At 41.7% G+C, this 21728-nt stretch overlaps 2 protein-coding genes across 2 annotated transcripts in view; both read left to right on the forward strand.

The window, feature by feature from the left end:
- LOC139422027 (vacuolar protein sorting-associated protein 37D-like) overlaps positions 1 to 3071 on the forward strand; it is a 42504-nt gene extending 39433 nt beyond the window's left edge. Inside the window, exons 3-4 of the mRNA XM_071173168.1 lie at positions 83 to 165; positions 2493 to 3071. Coding sequence (XP_071029269.1) covers positions 83 to 165; positions 2493 to 3026 — 617 coding nt within the window. The 3' untranslated portion in view covers positions 3027 to 3071. The remainder of the gene's footprint in view (positions 1 to 82; positions 166 to 2492) is intronic.
- Positions 3072 to 10883: 7812 nt separating this feature from the next.
- Positions 10884 to 20677, forward strand: LOC139423171 (PRKR-interacting protein 1 homolog). The gene is made up of 6 exons (XM_071174881.1): positions 10884 to 11036; positions 14116 to 14194; positions 14490 to 14590; positions 14679 to 14764; positions 14875 to 14939; positions 19867 to 20677. Exons 1-6 carry the CDS (start codon positions 10908 to 10910, stop codon positions 19962 to 19964), a joined length of 558 nt encoding a protein of 185 aa, XP_071030982.1. The 5' UTR covers positions 10884 to 10907; the 3' UTR covers positions 19965 to 20677.
- Positions 20678 to 21728: the final 1051 nt, after the last annotated feature.

Raw genomic sequence — 21728 nt, forward strand, 5'->3', positions numbered from 1 at the left:
TGGTAAGCTCTTTTATGTAATTAACTGATCCCTCTGTCACTGTCATTCCTTGTGAATCAATTATGTTTCCTTGTCCTTGCAGTGCCCCACACACAGAAGCACAGCCTCCAAACAGCACAAAATCTTCTCCAAGAAGATGTGGCGCGTGCTGAGGAACAGTCTGAGGTAATTCCAAAGCCTGAGCTCTATTGTTGGGTCTTAGCATAAACCACTGAGTGCGTTCTTTGCATTGTCAGCACTAGTGTAGAATCATTGAAAAGCCTCCACGTAAGTCGACAGCCAGGCCACACTTGTTCATTCTGCGCTCCATTAAAATCGGACAAATTCTAGGAATAGTCTATGAAACTCATGCATACTTGAGTATTCAAGCCTGCAGGAGTTAGGATCCACACTGAACTGGTTGCCTTTTTCAAGCGAGATCAAACAAAGAATTTTGCCCAAAGTTTTCTGTGCACTATATTACATCTGGCCACGATTTCAATAGAAATGTCTACAATTTGAACGAGAACATTTGCCTTGACCTATTGATTTAAAAATATTCAGGTCTTTCAAATGTTCATTTGCTTATTAAACACATAATGTTATAGATGACTAGACGGTTAATAGAAATACACACAGACCTCACGATACGATATTATCATGATATTTAAGTGGCGATACGAAATGTATGCCAATTCTCACAATTCTATATGTATTGCGATTCGATACTGTGATATTATTGTGTTTCAATGTTTCAAAAATATTGCTCACCATATATCTGCTTCAGAGGGACATGAGAAAAAAAATGTTTTGATCAGCCATGGAAAAACAAAAGGTTTCCATATTTAAAAAGAAGATAGAAAACAAGCTATGATGGACAAATACTGGAGTTTTGTTGTATCTACAGCAAACTAGCGCAAAAATAATATTGTGATATGGTCAAAATTATACGATACAAAAATAATATCCCGATATATAAGTGTAGTGTTGTCACCCGCATCAGCTACTTTTTTAATGTGCACTGCACGTTGACTGCCACGGTTTACTGAACCATTTAAATACCTCATTAACCTACAGCTACAATTTTCATACAACTACATTCAGCTCCTTCATACTTTATCCAAGACACTACACAGCAAACATGCCCACATTGGTATGTTTTTACCCTTGTAGGAAAGTTTTTTTTTTTTACAGGGCAATTGGGGCAAACTATACACATTTAATCCGACCTCATACTTTCCTAGGTGATATAACATTTTATTTGGAGAGGAATGTATGGCACTACACATTTATTGAGCTTGATCCATTAGCAAGTGGCCCTTGTAAACCTTAATTTCACAAACCATATCCTGTAAGGAAGTGACTGTATAACCGTGCACAGACTATATAGTCCTATACAGCACGTTCCCATAATGAGAAAGGCTTACTACCATAGACTATCCCCCCACACACAATCCTTCCAACATATATCCATGAAAGGCCGTCCAGCCAGTGGCCATAATAAATGGCCCATTTGTTTATTAAATGGATTTCACACAATCAATGTACGTATCTAATGAATGGCAGTAAGGGTGGGTTCTTTTGTGTGTTCCAGCAATTTGGTTTTATGTATCGCCAGTGCCACTCATTAATATCTTTAGCGGCTCCCTGTTGAAGCTGACAGATTTCAGCCCCCGAGGCCGAAGATAACATCATAGAGAGTTGATTGTGTAGGGTTAGGCGGTATCCAGATTTCATACCGGCATACCGTTTCTGTACAATACCGGGGTATAGGGTATTACCGAATGTGCACACAAGGGGATTGAAAAAATATATTAATATATTGACGCACAAAACAATTTAGGCAACAGGGATCTTGATCCAGGAGGGGATTGAAAAAATATAATAAACCGTTGGTATTTCGAAATACCCCAGTATACAGGTAAACGGTATATCACCCAATATACAGTATATCGCCCAAGCCTAGTGTCAAGCCATCTACAGCTGGCAACTATGAATAAAGAAATGTCCAGGGAAATTATGGTGGTACCATGGGGACCATTTGTGCTGCTCTGATATGGAAGATACACAGTAATGACCCAAACCTTTTTTGTGTGCGTAGCCGGTCGCTTCCTGCTAATTGAGTTCTTCCCATTGACTATGCTCAGGCAGAGGTTAGAGTGGGGAGGTGGGCTGTGCAGACTGTAATCAATTATTCACTCCCCCAATACTAGGCTAGACAGGTTTTTCCACCTGCTCCCAATGACTGGGGGTACAGTTGCCAGTCAGACTGATTACAGTCATTCTAGGGCTGTTCCAGTGGAAGTGTTACTGGATATACCATTTTGGCCCATGTAAAATAATATATCTTGCAATTAAATTATCAACACATCTGTGTCAAAGTTCATGGCAAGCATTACAAGTCAATGTGAAACCCCGTTTTACATGTGGGGCTGTGTTTACACTGTTCCCAGGGGTTGTGAATCCTTTTGTTAGACTTCCTGTCTTCTGATACCTGGGCCTCTGCTTCACAGGACCTCCTGGAGAAGTTCATGGAGGGGAACGTGCCCTTGGAGGGGTTCCTGGACTCCTTCCAAAGCTCCAGGAAGAGCTACCACATCCGCCGTGTTCAGGCAGAGAAAATCCAGGAGCTCAGCCGAGCCAAAGAGAATTCCAGCAAACCCAAAAAGCTAGAGGTGCGAGAGGACAAGGCGCGGGAGGTGAAGAGAGACGAGCACCCTGAAACCCAGCAGCCCAACGGCTTCGTGGCCCAGGGCCCGCCCCGGGTCTTCCAGCTCCGCTACGGCCTCACCCCCGCCATCCTGCTGCCCCACTTCCCCCTGCCAACCACCTTGCCCTCTGCCCCGTCCCACGCCAGTCTACCTCCGCTGGACTCCCAGCCGGGCCAGACCCACATCCTGAGCCCAAATGCCCAGTTCTCGGGACATGGGCACCCTGTGAACCTACGGGTCATTGGACAATTACCCGGTGGCTGGCCAACCAGACCGGTGCGGTTACAGCAGCTCTATAGACCCGCCACTCACCAGCCTGAGCCTCTATACCGATAGCTGAGGCATGGGCCCTGGAGGTCTCTAGACATGGAACCAAACAGCGGCTACCAGACTCATGCACGCAAAGATGGCCTTTGAAGACTTTGTGGAATTGATCTGACACATACGTTCTCCAGCCATGACACAAAATGTAAACATACCTAAAAAGGGAGATAACCAGAAGCCATTAAGCATGGAGTAAGTGTAGTTGAAAGCAAGCAAGTTAATGAATGAATGAAGGAGCAACAGGTTGTGGTTTTCATTGTTGTTCGTTTTTTTCTTTGAATGTTACACTGTCAGGGCGTCACATGGTTGTGAAGCACAGCAATGATATGGAAATGTCTCAAATGGAGTAGTGCCTCCGGGTTGTCATAAAGGACCCCATTGTCCATTCCTCCGACTAAGAACTGCAAGGCTTCTATGAAATGGCCTGGTGTCGTTTTGCTGATGATCAATAAAGTACAAATGGTGGTGTTTATTATTAACCTAAATCCCTGTTGTTACTTGTTTCATAGTTCTGCCCAAGCGATGCAGTCGTATTTCTGCAATTTTGGAATAATTTCCAAGCCATTTTCCTGATGCGCAAACACAAGACATCACAACATAAAGATGAACAAAGAACACTGAATATGTGACAGAGTGTTTATGCAGCTTCCCCTTTCAAATGCATATTTAGAGCAGATGGTCTAATATTTATTATTTATCCGGCAAGTAGATATATACTGGCAACATGACTATTTGCTCAGGCTTTTCAAATGTTTTATTATCACATGGATAATGATGATGATGAATATATCGCTGAGAGTGGATATGGGGGAACAGTAAAATTGTTATCTTTGGACCGGCTCCCAAATAGGGCTACATTTTCTAAAGGGTCACCAGGTTTCTCAGCTGAAGTTGATTACCGTCACAAATAAACCTAGAGGAGCGCACAACTCTGCCTTTGTTATTTCACAAACAGTGTGTCGAAGCATTCACATCGGTGAATGGTTTACTTATTTATGGAAATCCTATTTTAAATGCCCAGCTTCAAAGGCTTTTGTTTACTCTGATAAATGAGAGGCTGTTTTTCTTTCAGGGCTTCCTGAATGTTTCTATTTCTCCTCCGAACTGAGAATAAGAGCGTGTAAATTGAATCTCTGTGAGAAAGTCAGCCTTCTGCCGGAAGCACGTACTGTTATGATTTAATATGAAACAATTGCTAACCTCTTTAATTTTCTTACTATCAGTCCAGAATAGAAGTGCACTTTGGGGTAAATAGGATAATTGGTCATTATAACGTCCTGGTTTTGCGCTTCAAATCAATGGGGCACAACATTTTCAGCAATAAAATACATTTCTCCAATGATGTGATTAGCATTATATTCATTGTGAGAGAACTACTATCACAGCAGGTCCATTACATCAGTGGGCACAGGAATCTCCATGTGACAAGGCAGGCTTCCAACCAAACAAAACACACTGTTTAGCTCTCAGGATCAATCTAAGGACATGGTTGACGAACTAAAAGGTGAGCGTGAATTTAGAGCCTTCTCCATAGGAGACCTGTGCCAAGGCATGCCAAAGAGAACGACCATGACTGGGAGGGACTGTAGTCACAAACAAGCAAGTTTTTCCCTATGTCCTGATTTTTTTCACGGCAGGAAGATTGTACAGAGTTCATGTGTAACCTAAGGGATGAGAATAAGATTACTTTAATTAACCCACATTGTTTGTGTACCAGGCGAATTGACGTAACTCATGTTTTAACACTTTTGCAACAGCGAGGTCCACTGTCACCCTGAAGTGAAGGTTACCATAAGTATCAACCATAACCACTGGAGAGGGTTTTCAATTCTAACCCAGATATTAGGCCTAATGATAATAAACAGAATCTATCACAGAAAATCTTTATGAAGGGGAATGGTGTGTTATATCTATGCGGGATATTCCTTCTGTTTCAGGATCACATCTAAAGCTTTTTACATTTTGTCCAGTACAGTATATTTCCCTTCCCTTATCAAGGTAACCGAATACTCCTTCAGCTTTCCTGTAAATGGAGGGGAATATGGTGATGACTCACTCAGACGAAAACTATACTATTGACATGAAAAGACCATAGCTTTTCATGTCAGTGGATTGTGGTTGCAAGCACAATGTCAAAAAGTATTGAAAATCCATAGAAAATTAGCTATTAATAATAAAGTCTAGTTAATTTCCCCTTTCTGCCTGTTCTCAGTATGAACACGTGTGGCATATAAAATATGAGTGCTAAGAGAAAGCGCCCCCAGGGCAGGCCTCTCCGAATAAGATCATGGTGTCTCATTAGGGAAATGTCAATTGGTATGGATGTCTGGACACTGAACTGCCAGTGACCTGATTGCTTGAGGTGGAGAAAAAACATTGTCCCCGTTGTGTGTGGAAACACATTTACATTCGACATTTTAAGTCATTTAGCAGACGTTCTTATCCAGAGCGACATACAGGAGCAATTTACACGCTACATGCCTGATTCACTACTATACACCACTTACTATGAATTCATTGATCTCATAATTTCAACCTGGCCTACATTATCAAATCTTAACAAACAAAGTAGAAATACACACAATGTTCGCAAATTAAAGATGTTGGCCTTATTTGTATTCCTTGTAGGCGACACGGTCGGCCTGGCCGTCTATCGGCTGGACAATGGGTAGTGGCACAGTGATTGGGTGGGCCTTCAATATCCTTGGAGCTTAAATCCAGTTATAATCCTTTTCATTCACACCAAGAAAATCATCAGCCATATTTAATAGTTGAAAGATACATTTGATCTATGAAAGCATATTTGCCTTTTTCCTATGCATGTATATTTAAGTCAGGTGAATGTTTAATTGAGGCAGACATTTTTAAATATTTGTTTTCCCTTCCAACTATTCACAGTATGGGATCAGGTGAAAATGTGTGTGTGTGTGCGTGCGTGCGCGTGCGTGCGTGCGTGTGTGCGTGCGTGTGTGTGTGTGCGTGCGTGCGTGTGTGTGCGTGCGTGCGTGCGCTGCTATTTAGCCCTATGAAAATGTTGTGGGGAGGAGGTGTTTATTCAAGGAAAGGCCCAACAGAAGACAAGAAAGGCAACATGGGGAGAAGCTGTAATGTTCCACCTAGATATTTATCCGCCTTTGGTCTTTTAGCAGCGTCTATCTGGTGATTGGTCTGGGTTAGAACTAAATTTGAAGAGAGGAAGAGGGTAGCCCCGATCAATGTCCAATTCATGGGGGCCGTATCAAATGTATGTAAGTCCCTGCGCCCCCAAGACATTGGGCTGTAGCACAGCACAAACAGTACATCTCACTCAGTCTCCCTCTCTCTGGCTGAGGTTTTCTGGCTTGTTAATGCCAAACCCTTCCATCCATTCAGATTCATTTTGCGCCCATCTGCATGTTTTAAACATCACAGCGTGAGTGTGCTGCATATTATGTAATTGGCACATCCTTGCTTACATTAAAATGCTGTGAGCGTAATGGGGAAAATTCAATCATAGAGACGAGACAATCTAGACCCTCTCTTCCTAAAATTATCCGCCGCCATTGTTGCAACCCCTATTACTAGTCTGTTCAACCTCTCTTTCGTAATGTCTGAGATTCCTAAAGATTGGAAAGCGGCCGCGGTCATCCCCCTCTTCAAAGGGGGAGACACTCTAGACCCAAACTGTTACAGACCTATATCCATCCTGCCCTGCCTTTCTAAAGTCTTCGAAAGCCAAGTCAACAAACAGATCACCGACCATTTCGAATCCCACGTACCTTCTCCACTATGCAATCTGGTTTCCGAGCTGGTCACAGGTGCAACTCAGCCACGCTCAAGGTCCTAAACGATATCATAACCGACCATCGATAAAAGACAGTACTGTGCAGTCGTCTTCATCGACCTGGTCAAGGCTTTCGGCTCTGTCAATCACCGTATTCTTATCGGCAGACTCAACATCCTTGGTTTCTCTAATGACTGCCTCGCCTGGTTCACTAACTACTTCTCAGATAGAGTTCAGTGTGTCAAATTGGAGGCCCTGTTGTCCGGACCTCTGGCAGTCTCTATGGGGGTGCTACAGAGTTCAATTCTCGGGCCAACTCTTTTCTCTGTATATATCAATGATGTCGCTCTTGCTGCAGGTGATTCTTTGATCCACCTCTACGCAGACGACACCATTCTGTATACATCTGGCGCTTCTTTGGACACTGTGTTAACAAACCTCCAAACGAGCTTCAATACCATACAACACTCCTTCCTTGGCCTCCAACTGCTCTTAAATGCTAGTAAAACTAAATGCATTACCTTCAACCGATCGCTGACCGCACCCGCCTCCCCAACTAGCATCACTACTGTGGACGGTTCTGACTTAGAATATGTGGACAACTATAAATACCTAGGTGTCTGGCTAGTGTCACGCCCTGACCTTAGAGAGCCTTTTTATGTCTCTATTTGGTTTGGTCAGGGTGTGATTTGGGTGGGCATTCTATGTTCTGTTTTCTATGTTTTTGTATTTCTATGTTTTGGCTGGGTATGGTTCTCAATCAGGGACAGATGTCTATCGTTGTCTCTGATTGGGAATCATACTTAGGCAGCCTTTTCCCTTTTGTCATTGTGGGAAGTTGTCTTTGTTAGGGGCACTATAGCCTTTGTAAGCTTCAAGGTCGTTTTGGTTTTTCTTGTTTTGTTGGTGACATTTTAACAAATAAAGAAAATGTACGCTCAGCACGTTGCACCTTGGTCTCATTCTGACGGCCGTGACAGACTGTAAACTCTCCTTCCAGACTCACATTAAGCATCTCCAATCCAAAGTTAAATCTAGAATCGGCTTCCTATTTCGCAGCACCACTGTGACCTGTATGCTCTTGTTGGCTGGTCCTCGCTACATATTCGTCGCCAAACCCACTGGCTTCAGGTCATCTATAAGTCTTTGCTAGGTAAAGCTCTGCCTTATCTCAGCTCACTGGTCAACATAGCAACACCCACCCGTAGCACATGCTCCAGCAGGTATATTTCACTGGTCATCCCCAATGCCAACACCTTCTTTGGCCGCCTTTCCTTCCAGTTCTCTGCTGCCAATGACTGGAACAAATTGCAAAAATCACTGAAGTTAGAGACATATCTCCCTCACTTACTTTAAGGGTCAGCTGTCAGCGCAGCTTACCGATCGCTGCAACTGTACACAGCCATCTGTAAATAGCCCATCCAACCAACTACCTACCTCATCCCCAAATTTGTTTTTGTTTTTCTGCTCTTTTGCGCACCAGTATTTCTACTTGCACATCCTCATCTGCACATCTCACTCCAGTGTAAATTGCTAAAGTGTAATTAATTCGCCACTATTGGCCTATTAATTGCCTTACCTCCTTACTTCATTTGCACACACTGTATACAGATTTTTCTATTGTGTTATTGACTGTACATTTGTTTATCCCATGTGTAACTCTGTGTTGTTGTTTGTGTCGCACTGCTTTGCTTTATCTTGGCCAGGTCACAGTTGTAAATGAGAACTTGTTCTCAACTGGCCTACCTGGTTAAATAAAGGAGATGTATATATATTTTTTTAAAGACTAGAGCTCACACAACGCCTCAAGAAAATCCCATGCAGGGTGAGTGGCATGAACAAAAAAATCCAGTGCCCTAGAGAGAAACTCATTGGAAGGTTGGGGGGAGAGTAGGTTACAGAGTTGGGGGTGATTTGTGAGTGCAGTGTCTGCTTTAGTCAGGGAGCTGTTGTGAGAGCTACCACAGCCTATTAAGACATGGGCTGGCATTAATGAAGAGAGTCTGTGAGCGCTTTCACAAACCAGTTCAGACAGGATTTACTGTGAGAATCCATCCTGTTGCTTCTGGACCTCCCTCAACCTGTTTAGCACACGTACATGCTCTAACACAGGCATGAACAAACACATACACTCACTCACTCAGTAAGTGTGTATGGTGTACGTGTGCCTATGGGGAGTTCAATTGTGTTGATATCTGCCTGGATGACTGTCCATAAACATATTTTCCCTAAGGTGGATGTGCAGAGGGAGGAATTGTCCCTACTGCTTTCTGTTTGGGATGTAACCAGTCTAATGCATTAAAATGCTATGAGTTGATGCATTTTTTATGTGTATCTTATTTGCTTTGCGGAACTGCCTTTCTCTGTGGGACTGAAAGTAAGCCTTTTGAAATAACATTTTTCTCTGTAACACTGTGGCTTTGACCATTCAGAGCATTTTGCATTAGTGGATGTATGTTTTTCATAACCGAGACCAGACCATTGATTGTGTGTCAGCTTTGGTATGGATAAGTGAGGTTAGTTTTCTCTTTACTGAGCAATGTGCATGATGTTGATGTTGAGGCTAATTTATAGCATCTTTAGAGTCTGACTAGGAAAGCTACAGTAAATGTAAAAAGAAATGTAGTTATATGCATATTCTTACTTTTTTGGGACGGTTAGGGCTAACCTTAGCTCGCTCTTCTCCTTGGTGATGCATCCTCTTATGCCAACATGCCCAACAAGCATTACATGATAAGCAATGGCGACAGGTAGCCTTAGTGGTTAGAGTGTTGGGCCAGTAACTGAAAGGTTGCTGGATTGAAACTCGAGCTGACAAGCTAAAAATATGTCCTTCTGCCCCTGAGCAAGGCAGTTAACCCACTGTTCCCTGGGTGCCGTGGATGTTGATTATGGCAGCCACCTGCACCTCTCTGATTCAGAGAGGTTGGGTTAAATGCTGAAGACACATTTCAGTTGAATACATTCAGTTGTACAACTGACTAGGAATTCTTTCCCCAATGAGCAATAAAGAAATAATGTGTCTTATTTCAAGTAAGAGAGTTGATTACTTGGTCACAATGTGATACCACTTTTACTGCGCAAGAGCTGTGGATTCTGTTGCTCAAGGCAGAATCGAGCCAAGCCTCTCAAGATTTTTCCTTTAAAGGGGAAATTTGCGGTTGAAACAATAACAAAGAATTTTCCCTGCCACTGTTTCGGTAAAAACCTGAGGGATGGGGCTGGAGAAATGTAACACTCAAATTCATAGATAGATCTATGGATGCAAATACTGACCATCCATGTAGTTTGAAGCATGTTTTGAGGCTATACAGTGTTTGTTTACATTTACTTTGTTTACAAACATTGGAGTAAAACAAGTTTAGCCTATATTTTAGGTTTTGATAGGGTAAGACAGTTGAACTAAGTTTGAGGCATTTATAAGATATATTCTTCAAGAATCAATAATGGGTACTTAAATAATAAGGCACGAGGGGGTGTGGTATATGGCCAATATACCACGGCTAAGGGCTGTTCTTATGCACGACTCAACACAGAGTAGATGGATACAGCCCTTGTCCGTGGTATATTCGCCATATACCACAAACCTCAGAGGTGCCTTAATGCTATAATAAACTGGTTATCAAAGTAATTAGAGCCGTAAAAATACATGTTTTGTCATACCCATGGTATATGGTCTCATATACCACGGCTGTCAGCCAATCAGCATTCAGGGCTCGAACCACCCAGTTTATAAATATCATGAATTTATAAGTTTAAAAAAATGGTAGTAGCAAATGCAGATCGATCCTTTAAACTAGAGGGAGGAGTGCCCCCTACTGGCTTATCAAGAACTCTGCATTGCAACTTTCCCAATGAGGTACTGAGCCTTCTTTAGAATAACATTCTGAAAGGTAAATCCATTACCTTCATTTGAAAGAACATCGTTATTTGTGTTTTTCTACAAGTGCTTGCCTAATACACCATAGGTAAAATAATAACCTCACCAATTTTGTTCATACTAATTTTTAATTTCCAGCATTTATAACTCTGTACCCTTATAACTCAGTATGTAGCCCCAGTACGCTAGGTGGAGCTAAACATTTTACGTACAAATCAATGTAGAAGAAGACACACATCATATTCGAAAGATGTCGGCGACCAGGGAAAAGGATGGTCGACCTGGGAAACCGTCAGGAAAGGAATCTCAACCTTTGATTATAGCCAAAACTCCGGCAGAGGAGCAGCGCCTTAAATTGGAGAGATTGATGAGAAACCCTGTAAGTGTCGGGGGAGGTTATTTGAGGATATAATCAAATAGATCATGTTTATCTCCACAGACAGCAAGGCTAGCTAACGTTAGCGCCAAACGCAGTGATTCTGTTTACGCAGATAGTTAGCTAGAACATTCCCTGATTCACAGTCTGAGATTGATGGCATTCATTTGTTTGGAAAAATTCATCTCACAAGCCATAATGCTGAATACCATTGTATTTCAACGTAACGTTACTGTGCCATTTGTGTGTGCGGTTTGTCCTTTTTTTGGTAGGAATTTGAGAAAAATATCCGCAGGAAAGTACAGTATCAATAAACCACCTTTTCCAAACGCTGGTAATGGTTTATATCACCTGTCACAAAACTTCCAAAATAATGCAAACACGTGTATGTATTTACATGCGCAACCGTTTCAGGTGATAAGGCACTTGAATGCACTACCAGCGCTTTGAAAAGGTTTCGTTAGTAGGGGGCGACAGGGAACTAGTTAGGTGACGAAGATGGCGGAAGTGGATGCTGAGTTCGAATTAAGCAGGAAGTCAGTAGTGAAAACAGTAGTATCGAAAACTAACGAAAATGAATTTGTCTAAGATTGGAGATGATAATGAATTGCTTCTTGTTCGGATGCATATGTGGAAAACACGTTTGTGGTTTCGAAAATGGTGACGTCAGAGTGACATGAGCTGTGTTCGAATACCCATACTAACTTTCTGTGTAGTACATACTTAATGAGTATATATTATTAGTTCATTTTATTATACTGTAAACGAACAGTATCCTTTCAGTTGAGCATACTAGCGCTTCGCCTGTCTACAGGAAGTTGATTATGTTGCTATGCAACCTCTTGCTCTCTTATTAGCATAACAAATTACTAGCTAGACTTCGAGTGTGTTTGTAAATTCAATCTGGAGTGCCAGAGTGTGCTTTGGGCGTTTGTAACATCAGGGCGTTGATTGTCCGTTCATAAATTCTGAGAGTTTCGCTCCTGGAGTGTGCTTTGGAGGAGTAGGGTTGATCTGAGCGTTCTGACCTCAACTACACCCAAGCTAACTGGCTAATGTTGGCTAGCTACTTCCAGACACAAATGAGAGAACACCTCATTCTGACCATTTTACTCGCCCCAGCAGAGTTGGTTAGGCAGTTGTCATGTTATCCAGAGCGTTGGTGACTAACTGTGCTGCTGGCAACAATTTAATTACGCTTTTTTGCCAATGTTTACTGACACCGGCCACATCCAACGATCGTTTGTAAATTCATCAGCTATTCTGCGTTCTGCCTCTGGCAGTCAGACGAGAGTGCTCTGAAATCGGAGTAGATATTCAGAGTGAATTTATGAACAGACCCGAACGACTATACCACTTAGCTAAGCTATGAATGACGTGAATAATCAAGTCAATAAACGTTGGGTTGTTAGCATAAAGTAGATATACTGGCAAGTTCGATGTACTCGGAGCCAACAAATCTGAAAATGTTGTGAAGCCACGCCCATTTCAGAAGAATTGCATTATGTGCCCTAAAAGCACGGAAATGTTGTCCATTGCTTTTATACTTTGTATTTTGGCGAATGTAGGACCACATCTGGGACATTTTGCCATACTAACTCTTTCCATACTATGACCAATAAGCATACTACATACTCAATTTAAGTCACAAATAGTATGGTTAGTATGAGTTTTCCAACACAGCTCAGGAGTGGTAATATTTGGATTAATTAAATTTCTGAAGAGCAGAGGAAGATTGCAGTGGGCCTCAAAAGAATCAGGACAACAAAGGAGTCATCTCAGGGGTGACGAAGTATGTTCATGTTGAATACCTGAAGAGAATTCCTGATGTGGTTGGTGCCCGTAGTCTGACCCGCTGGGTGAATGGAGTAAAAGAAAGTGTCGGTCCTGTTGTTTTTTGATAAAGAGCAAATACCCACACAGGTGAACCTTGGTTATGTAAGATATGCCGTAATGGCTTTCATCCCTAAACCACTGCAGTGTAAGAATTGAAAAGGATTTGGCCATGTTTCAAGTGTGTGAAGATGAACAGAGTATACTGAAGAATGGTGTGTAAAAGGATGACGTTGTTGCAATTGTGGTGGGGATTATGATCCTGAGTTCCTGGAATGCCCTGTAAGAGTGAAGGAAATTGAGGTGGGGATTATGATCCTGAGTTCCTGGAATGCCCTGTAAGAGTGAAGGAAATTGTGGTGGGGATTATGATCCTGAGTTCCTGGAATGCCCTGTAAGAGTGAATGAAATTGAGGTGGGGATTATGATCCTGAGTTCCTGGAATGCCCTGTAAGAGTGAAGGAAATTGAGGTGGCAAAAGTCAGAGTGGTCAATTGAATCTCCTATGCAGAGGCGATTTAAAATAATTGAGAAAACAAGTGATGCTAGTGAAGATATGGTAGTGGATACACCACAGCCTGTAGTAAATGTTTGCTGCCAGACAAGAGACCCTGTGTGTTAAATTGATTTTGTGTTCATTGCCAGCCACAGTTAAACTGTACAGCACAAGTCTCAAGGAAGTCGAGGAAACTGGACATTATTGTGGCTGTGGCAGAAATGTTTTTGGGACTCAAGGATTTTACATCTGAAGACTTGCAAGGGGTACTGGCGCTGGAAGACCCACACTCCCAGGTTCTCCATGAGCCTGTATAGGGATGTATTTTTATTTTTTTTTACAAAAGTTGTTTAATTTAAAAATATATATATTTTGTTTCTGGTAGTTCAGTTTTTTGGGGGAATCCTGTTTCCATCCCGCATAGTAGGTGGCAGGATGCACATTAAATTGTGTGATCGCCAATATACCATAAAAGAAGAAGCACTTTGAAAAGTTGATTTAATTATGCTTTCCTGTGGACATTTTATCACCACTTCCTTCCATCAAAAGGACCAACAGAATGGGCAACCATTAAAGTAAGTTTAAATATAATTTATTCAACATTCTGGCTTGTAGAGACTTTTAGGGTAACTTAATTCAGACTGAATGTCCATGGGGTAACCATGGTAAGTCTGTATTAGGCAAGCTAGAACAGTGAGTGACAATACTATCTAGCTAATTGTCGTAAAAATGAATACTCATGTATGTTTGTAGGATAAACCTGCTCCTATCCCAGACCGACCAAAAGAATGGAACCCTCGGGCTCCTCCGGAGTTTGTGCGGGATGTGATGGGTAAGCCTGCAAATTTAGCTAAATACCTGTGGTGGATTAATTTGTGAATTGGCAAGGGCATGGGCAAGTAATTTTTTTGCAGCCAACGAGTCGAGCGAGCTCTGCAAGAATTATGGTTATCTATCTTGCAAGACTAGTTATCTACGCACATACACACTATCACATTATTAGGTAGGCAATGGCATGTTGGCACAGTTCCGGCACTGGAAATCTTACCCCCTACTACTGAGTTGATTTTAATAAAATCACTTTAAGCCCGCTGATGAGATGTGTAATGAATCTCCCCCTCTTCCAGGCTCCAGTGCAGGGGCTGGCAGTGGAGAGTTCCATGTGTACAGACACCTTCGCAGGCGAGAGTATCAGAGACAGGACTTCCTGGACAAGATGACTGAGAAGGTGGGCAGCTGACCTTATCGTTTCTCTTGGGAACCAATTTATTTTAAACGCTGGGGTTCAGCAATAAACTCTTTCATTTTTCTTGCAGCAAAAGATGGATTTGGACTATCTTGACAAGGTGTCAGATAACCAACAGGCAGCTGATGAAAGAACAGCCAAACGCAGGAAGAAAAGGTTGGTACATTAATCAAGGACCCACTAAAAATAAAATCTATAAAGTTTTTATTCTCTGCTGTAAACTTTATACTTGCTGGTTTGTTACATTACACGTTTGTGTATTTCAGGGAAAAGCTGAAGCAGAAGAAGCTTATGGCAAAGAAAGCCAAGCAGGAAGCCAACAACGTTGAAGGTAAATTAAACAAATAATATTTAAGTGATGGATTTCATTGAAACATGTTCCCTTCAGACTTTAAGTGTGATGAAAGAGCAAGTCCACTACTTGTGTTGCTATGGCCAGTGCAGGAGCCAAATTGTACTCGCATATTATGCTTCAGCAGGGTTTTTCTGGATCAGAAAGGGGCTTAGGTGGAGGGTGTGGCAATGGGCATGGTCAGCCTGTCGGTGTTGCTGAATTTTAGAGACCCCCATCTTGGCGGTGTAGAGACATTTTTGTAATTTTAAGCCAATTTCCTGCAATTCTACAAATGTATCCATGGAGCTGAGAATTTTTTTTTCAGTTTTAAATATGATTTCCTGTGACTACATATTCTGCCATGAAGCTGAAAGAAGATTTTGCTGTTTTTAAAGCTAATTTCCTTAAGTTCTATACCTTTTGCCATGGCTAATGCTTTATTTTGCTCAAACATGATAACAAAATCAATATTGCTAAATTCATTGTTTTGGAATTTTAAATTCTCCCATCTAGCTTTTATTTAGGTGATTGTTGTCAAATATGATTAAAAAAATAGGTAAATTGTCTTTTTAAGTAACTTTACAGTGCATTCGGAAAGTATTCAGAACCCTTGACTTTTTCCACATTTTGCTATGTGACGGCTTAATTCTAAAATTGATTAAATTGTTTTCCCCTCATCAATCTACCTCATAATGACAAAGCAAAAACTGATTCATAACATTTACATAAGTATTCAGTACTTTGTTGAAGCACCTTTGGCAGCGACTATAGCCTGTATTTGGGGAGTTTCTCCCATTCTTCTCTGCAGATCTTCTCAAGCTCTGTCAGGTTGGATAGGGAGTGTTGTTGTACAGCTATTTTCAGGTCTCTCCATAGATGTTCGATCGGGTTCAAGTCCGGTCTCTGGGTGGGCCACTCAAGGACATTGAGACTTGTCCTGAAGTCACTCCTGCATTGTCTTGGCTGTATGCTTTGGGTCGTTGTCTTGTTGTAAGGTGAACCTTCAACCCAGTCTGAGATACTGAGCGCTCTGGAGCAGGTTTACATCAAGGAGCTCTTTGTACTTCACTCCATTCATCTTTCCCTCGATCCTGACTAGTCTCTCAGTCCCTGCCGCTGAAAAACATCCCCACAGCATGATGCTGCCACCACCGTGCTTCACCGCAGGGATGGTGCCAGGTTTCCTCCAGATGTGGCATTCAGGCCAAATAGTTCAATCTTGGTTTTATCAGAACAGAGAACCTTGTTTTTCATGGTCAGTCCTTTAGGGGCTATTTGGCAAGCTCCAAGCGGGCTGTCGTGTGCCTTTTACTGTGGAGTGGCTTCTGTCTGGCCACTCTACCATAAAGGCCTTATTGGTGGAGTGCTTCAGAGATGGGAGAACCTTCCAGAAGGACAACCATTTCCACAGAGGATCTCTGGAGCTCTGTCAGTGACCTTCGGGTTCTCGGTCACCTTCCCGACCAAGGCTCTTCTCACCCTATTGCTCAATTTGGCCGGGCGGCCAGCTCTAGGAAGAATCTTGGTGGTTCCAAGCTTCTTCCATTTAATAATGATGGAGGCCACTGTGTTCTTAGGGACCTTCAATGCTGCAGACATTTTTTATTACCCTTCCCCAGATCTGTGCCTCAACACAATCCTGTCTCGGAGCTCTACGGACAATTCCTTTGACCTCATGGCTTGGTTTTGCTCTGACACACACTGCGAACTGTGAGACCTTGTATAGACAGGTGTTTCTTTTCAAATCATGTCAAATCAATTGAATTTACCACAGGTGGACTCCAAGTTGTAGAAACATCTTCAAGGATGATCAATGGAAACAAGATGCACCTGAGCTCAATTTTGATTCTCCTAGCAAAGGGTTTGAATAGTTATGAATTCGGCAGGTGGCGTAGTTGTTAGAGCGTTGGGCCAGTAACCAAAAGGTTGGTGGATCGAATCCCAGAGTTGACAAGGTAAAAAATCTGTTCAGCCCCTGAACTGTTCTTGGGCAGTTATTGTAATTAAGAATAAGAACATGCTTGCCTAGTTAAATAAAGGTTTAAAAATAAAAAAAATTGTATTTCTGTTTTCTATTTGCAAACAAAAAAACCTGTTTTTGCTTTGTCATTATGGGATATTGTGTTTAGATTAATTGAGGACATTTGTGACCGACTGGCTCAAATCAGTCTTGTAGCAAAACTTGAAATATATATATATTTTTTTTTTACATTGGATAAAAGCAGAGACTCAGAGCTACAAAATGTTATATAATACACTACAGTTGAGGAACAAGGGGAAAGTAATTTTGCTTTTGAGAAAATGGAATTTGAATGTTTTGGTACTACTATTGGAGAGCCCTTTGTGTACCCCGATTCTGCACCGTCCCACCCTTCTCCTTAAGGGTTGATCCTAATGTACTAACAGCAGTCAAGCACCCAAGCTATCTTGCTAGCTGTTTCCAGACATTTTAAGTGCGAGAGAACAGCTCACTGAACATTACTCGACCTAGCAGAGCTGGCTAGGCTGTTACGTTATTCAGTGCGTTGGTGACTGCAACTGTGTTGTCAGATCGCAAATTCAGAGCGTTTCACGTTGAGTGTACACTGGACGAGCTAACTGACTAACATTGGCTAGCTTGCTAGCTATTTCCAGACACATAATAAGAAATCACGAATTCTAACCATTTTACTCACGCTAGCAGAGCTGGTTAGGCTATTTTGATGTTATCCAGAGCGTTGTTGACTAACTGTGCTGCTGGCAACAATTTAATTACACTTTTTTGTTAACGTTTACTGACACTGGCCACATTCAACGGGTGTTGAGCGTTCGTAAATCATCAGTTATTCTGCGCTCTCTGGCACACTGAGACGAGTGCTGGCCAACATGAATCTGCAAGTAGCTAACCAACCAGGTTTAATGTAAGCTAGATAACATTAGGCTATAGCTAGCCAAGCAAATAGCTGAGATACGAATAATAATGTCATACACATTTAGCTAAATTTAACTAGTTAAACAATGAACAATCGTAACTCATGACTTTATTATTCTGCCTGAATCTGCAGGTGATTAACCAACCAGGTTCAATGTTAGCTAGCCAACATTAGGCTAGCCATGCAAATGGCTCTTTCTGTCAATTTTAAACTTGTAATATCTGAAAAGGTAGCTAGCTAGACTATCTTACCCATATACATCATTCATGGTTGGACGCGTCTCCTGTCGGATGCCATGGTTGCCCTTAGTTTGAAGATGTAATCCGGAGTCAGGTGTTTTCTCAATCTCCTTAGCTATCATATTTGAATTACACTGATTTTCAAAAACTCAGTCCTCCAGAAAGTGGAGAGCAACACTTATGTAGTTTTAGTACACAATAATAAAAAATAAAAAAGCCGCATTAGACAGGATTACCTAGACATAATGACCAGCTCAAATAGACAGAAGCATGCTATATGCTCATCTCTCGGCATCTCTCGGCAATCCAAACTCATCTCTCGGCATGTCCAGCCCACTTATCTCAGCCAGTCATGGCTAGCGGGAAGGTTGCTGACTTTTTCTGTGGTTAAACCAACTAGGCTCGTAATTTAACAAATGCCTTCTCGAACATGTGAACATTCATGTGCCTTTACAACAAACTTGTATGCCATCTGTAAATACAAATAAAAGACAGCAACCTTCGTCTTGCACCGAACTGCGCATATGCAGGCCGTCCAAATCAGAAGGGACTGCTTTCAATAGTTGTTTTTGACGGGGGGAAAAACGTGTCAGTTTGTCACTTTCATGAAGTTGGAGTAATAACATGTTCAAATACTTAAGACATTGGCTTGAATCTAGGTTGTGCCTTTAGATTGAGAAAATGAATAACTAAGGAAGATTTTTTTCACTTCTCTCATTGACTTCTCAAACCCCAAATCCAGTTAAAATTGCATTTTAACTCTGTGATCTTAAAAGGTTGGTGACCACTGTTCTACAGTTTTCCCTGTTAACACTATCAACATTTCCCTTTACTGTGGAAATTGTGATCGAATCAATGCAATATTAGCCATTTTATATGCAACATACCGAAACAACAAAAGGAACTATGCAAGAGATTTTGTTGTAGGCAGAACTTATCGGAGATGGATTCTATTGCATTGGTACACACAACTCAGCCTGTACTCTACGCAGACCGGTGGGGCATAACCAATTAGAGCTGCAGTAGGCCTATATGCAAATAGACCATTTTCATATGGATCTGTGCCATTTACTTTTAACTGGACTGTGTTTACAGCATGAGTGGTAGTGAGTAGATACGCTTGTTTTGAGTTTAAAGCGAGAGCGGCATTTAGCCACGTTTGCACATTTTGTTCATGTCCTTTGCTAGTTAGTTGTTAGCACAGTTTTATAATTTGTAGCCAGCAATAGGGGAATGATTGCTTCCTACAAGAGCACAGAACGTGTACATTTCTAGGCACTTTGAAAGGCACTTATAGTGGCAGTGTTTTCAGTCGCCTCCTTGTCTGAAGGACAAGTGGATAAACAGGTTAATGTCATGGCCTGCATGTTTTTTTGAAGTCTTATGGAATGTAGGCTTACAATGAACAGCATTTCTTTGGGGAACATTACTCCCAACCCATAGGAATCCCCACCCAGTTGACATTAAAATGGCAGAAGCCCTCAATGATAATGTCCATGCCACAATGGATATAACTCCTCTAGAGCCCTCTTTTTACCTTTATGGTGTAAAGTGACGCGGGAGGGGAAACATATAATCCAAAGACACTTCTATGAGTGGTCTGATGCATTTGTTAGATTACTAGCATTTAAGTGCAACATTGGTAGCAATGGTTTTGGAAAACAACTTAGATTGAACACTAAACCCGGCCAGGTACAGTTTCTTAGTGGAAAATGGTAAAGGTAATAAGTTATGGCAGAAGAGACTGATTTTTAGATTGTACCCTCTGTTCAGATTCTGAGAAGTCCTCCTCCAGCGGTGAAGAGGACGACCAGGAGAGGGAGGCTGAGGATGATGCAGAGGCGCCCAGCTTCGTCATGGGGAAGAGGTGAATGCCTGCCACCGGGTCATGAGACACACTTCAGGAAGAAATTGAACAGGGGGGGTCAATATCTAATACCTGTTTAGAAATCAACACAGCTGAGCAACACAGCCCAGCTTTTATCAATGTCATGAACTCTGAGAGAGAACAAAGGGAGATGAGCCTCTGTTAGGGAACTGACATTATTCCAAACTCATGTTTGTAGTTTAGAGCAGTGTTACCTGGCCCTGGTCCTCGGGTACCGCCAACAGTACACATTTTTTGTTGTAGCCCTGGACAAACACACCTCATTCAACTCATTGAGGGCTTGACGATTAGTTGACAAGTTGAAACAGGTGTGCTTGTCAAGGGTTACAATAAAATGTACTGTTGGGGATACTCAAGGAACAGGGTTGGGAAACACTGGTTTTAGAGGACCTTGTTCCAATTCAGTGATTTGAGGTTGACAAAGCTGGGTTTCGCATTTATTAGGCACCAAACAGAGGAAAACTGACTAAAACAGGGAGGAATACCTGAACTTGAAATGCTCCTATAAGAAATACATATTTTTGTTTTCTGTTGCAAAACCTTTTGCTACAGTGTGCCCTAATGAATGCAATGATACAGGTGTTTCTCATTTGAAACATTTTCTTTTGTGTGGTAGTATAATTGCTCACTTGTTTCTTTTTTTATACTGTACTTGTGTATATATTTTTAATAAACATCTGGGAAGAATAAGGCCTATATTTGCTGTATTTTCCTCCTGTAGAATCTTCTGGAATAGTTTATTACTAAATGATAGCCCAATTTCATAAGCCATACATTTCCTTAAGGACAAGCATTGTCAAGCTATTTTCACAGTGCTGATCAGGACATAACTCCTATAAGGGTCACTCTCCACTCGTGAAATGAATTTGGGGAAGGATAATGGAAATTTGAGTATTTGTTCTAAGAGGAAAGCAGATGCTTGTATTAAGATTTTTATAAAGAAGTGCTTGCAGTAATAACCTGGGTAATACATGGGTCTGCAATTACTTTACCAGGAAGCAATCTTTGCAGGGTATGTTGTCATCTTTATTGCATGTGTCTTGTTCATCCAATGAACAAAACATTTTGGTCACCTACTAATTCAAGGGTTTAACTATTTTCTACATTGTCAAACTATGAAATTACACATGGTAATCATTTAGTATCCAAAAAGTGTTAAACAAATCAAAATGAGATTCTTCAAAGTATTGTCTGGAATGCTTTTCCAACAGTCTTGAAGGAGTTCCCACATGCTGAGCACTTGTTGGCTGCTTTTCCTTCACTCTGCGGTCCAACTCATCCCAAACCATCTCAATTGGGTTGAGGTCAGGTGATTGTGGAGGCCAGGTCATCTGATGCAGCACTCCATCACTCTCCTTGGTCAAATAGCCCTTACGCAGCCTGGAGGTGTGTTGGGTCATTGTTCTGTTGAAAAACAAATGATAGTCCCAGTAAGTGCAAACCAGATGGGATGGTGTGGCAATGCTGGTTAAGTGTGCCTTGAATTCTAAATAAAATCACCAACAGTGTCTCCAGCAAAGCACATCACACCTCCATGCTTCATGGTGGGAACCACACATGCAGAGATCATCATCTACCTTTGCATCTCACAAAGACAAGGCATCTGGAACCAAAAATCTAAAATTTGGACTCATCAGAGCAAAGGACATATTTCCACCGGTCTAATGTCCATTGTTCATGTTACTTGGCCTAAGAAAGTCTCTTCTTATTGGTGTCCTTTAGTAGTGGTTTCTTTGCAGCAATTCAA

This window comes from Oncorhynchus clarkii, chromosome 12 (assembly GCF_045791955.1).
Source record: "Oncorhynchus clarkii lewisi isolate Uvic-CL-2024 chromosome 12, UVic_Ocla_1.0, whole genome shotgun sequence".
NCBI classification, from domain to species: Eukaryota; Metazoa; Chordata; class Actinopteri; order Salmoniformes; family Salmonidae; genus Oncorhynchus; species Oncorhynchus clarkii.

Coding starts and splice junctions, on each gene's coding strand:
- LOC139423171 (XM_071174881.1), top strand. CDS start 10,908: ATGTCGGCGACCAGGGAAAAGGATGGTCGACCTGGGAAACCGTCAGGA. Junction 14,591..14,678: donor TGGACAAGATGACTGAGAAG/GTGGGCAGCTGA, acceptor TTTTTCTTGCAG/CAAAAGATGGATTTGGACTA. Junction 14,940..19,866: donor GGAAGCCAACAACGTTGAAG/GTAAATTAAACA, acceptor CCCTCTGTTCAG/ATTCTGAGAAGTCCTCCTCC.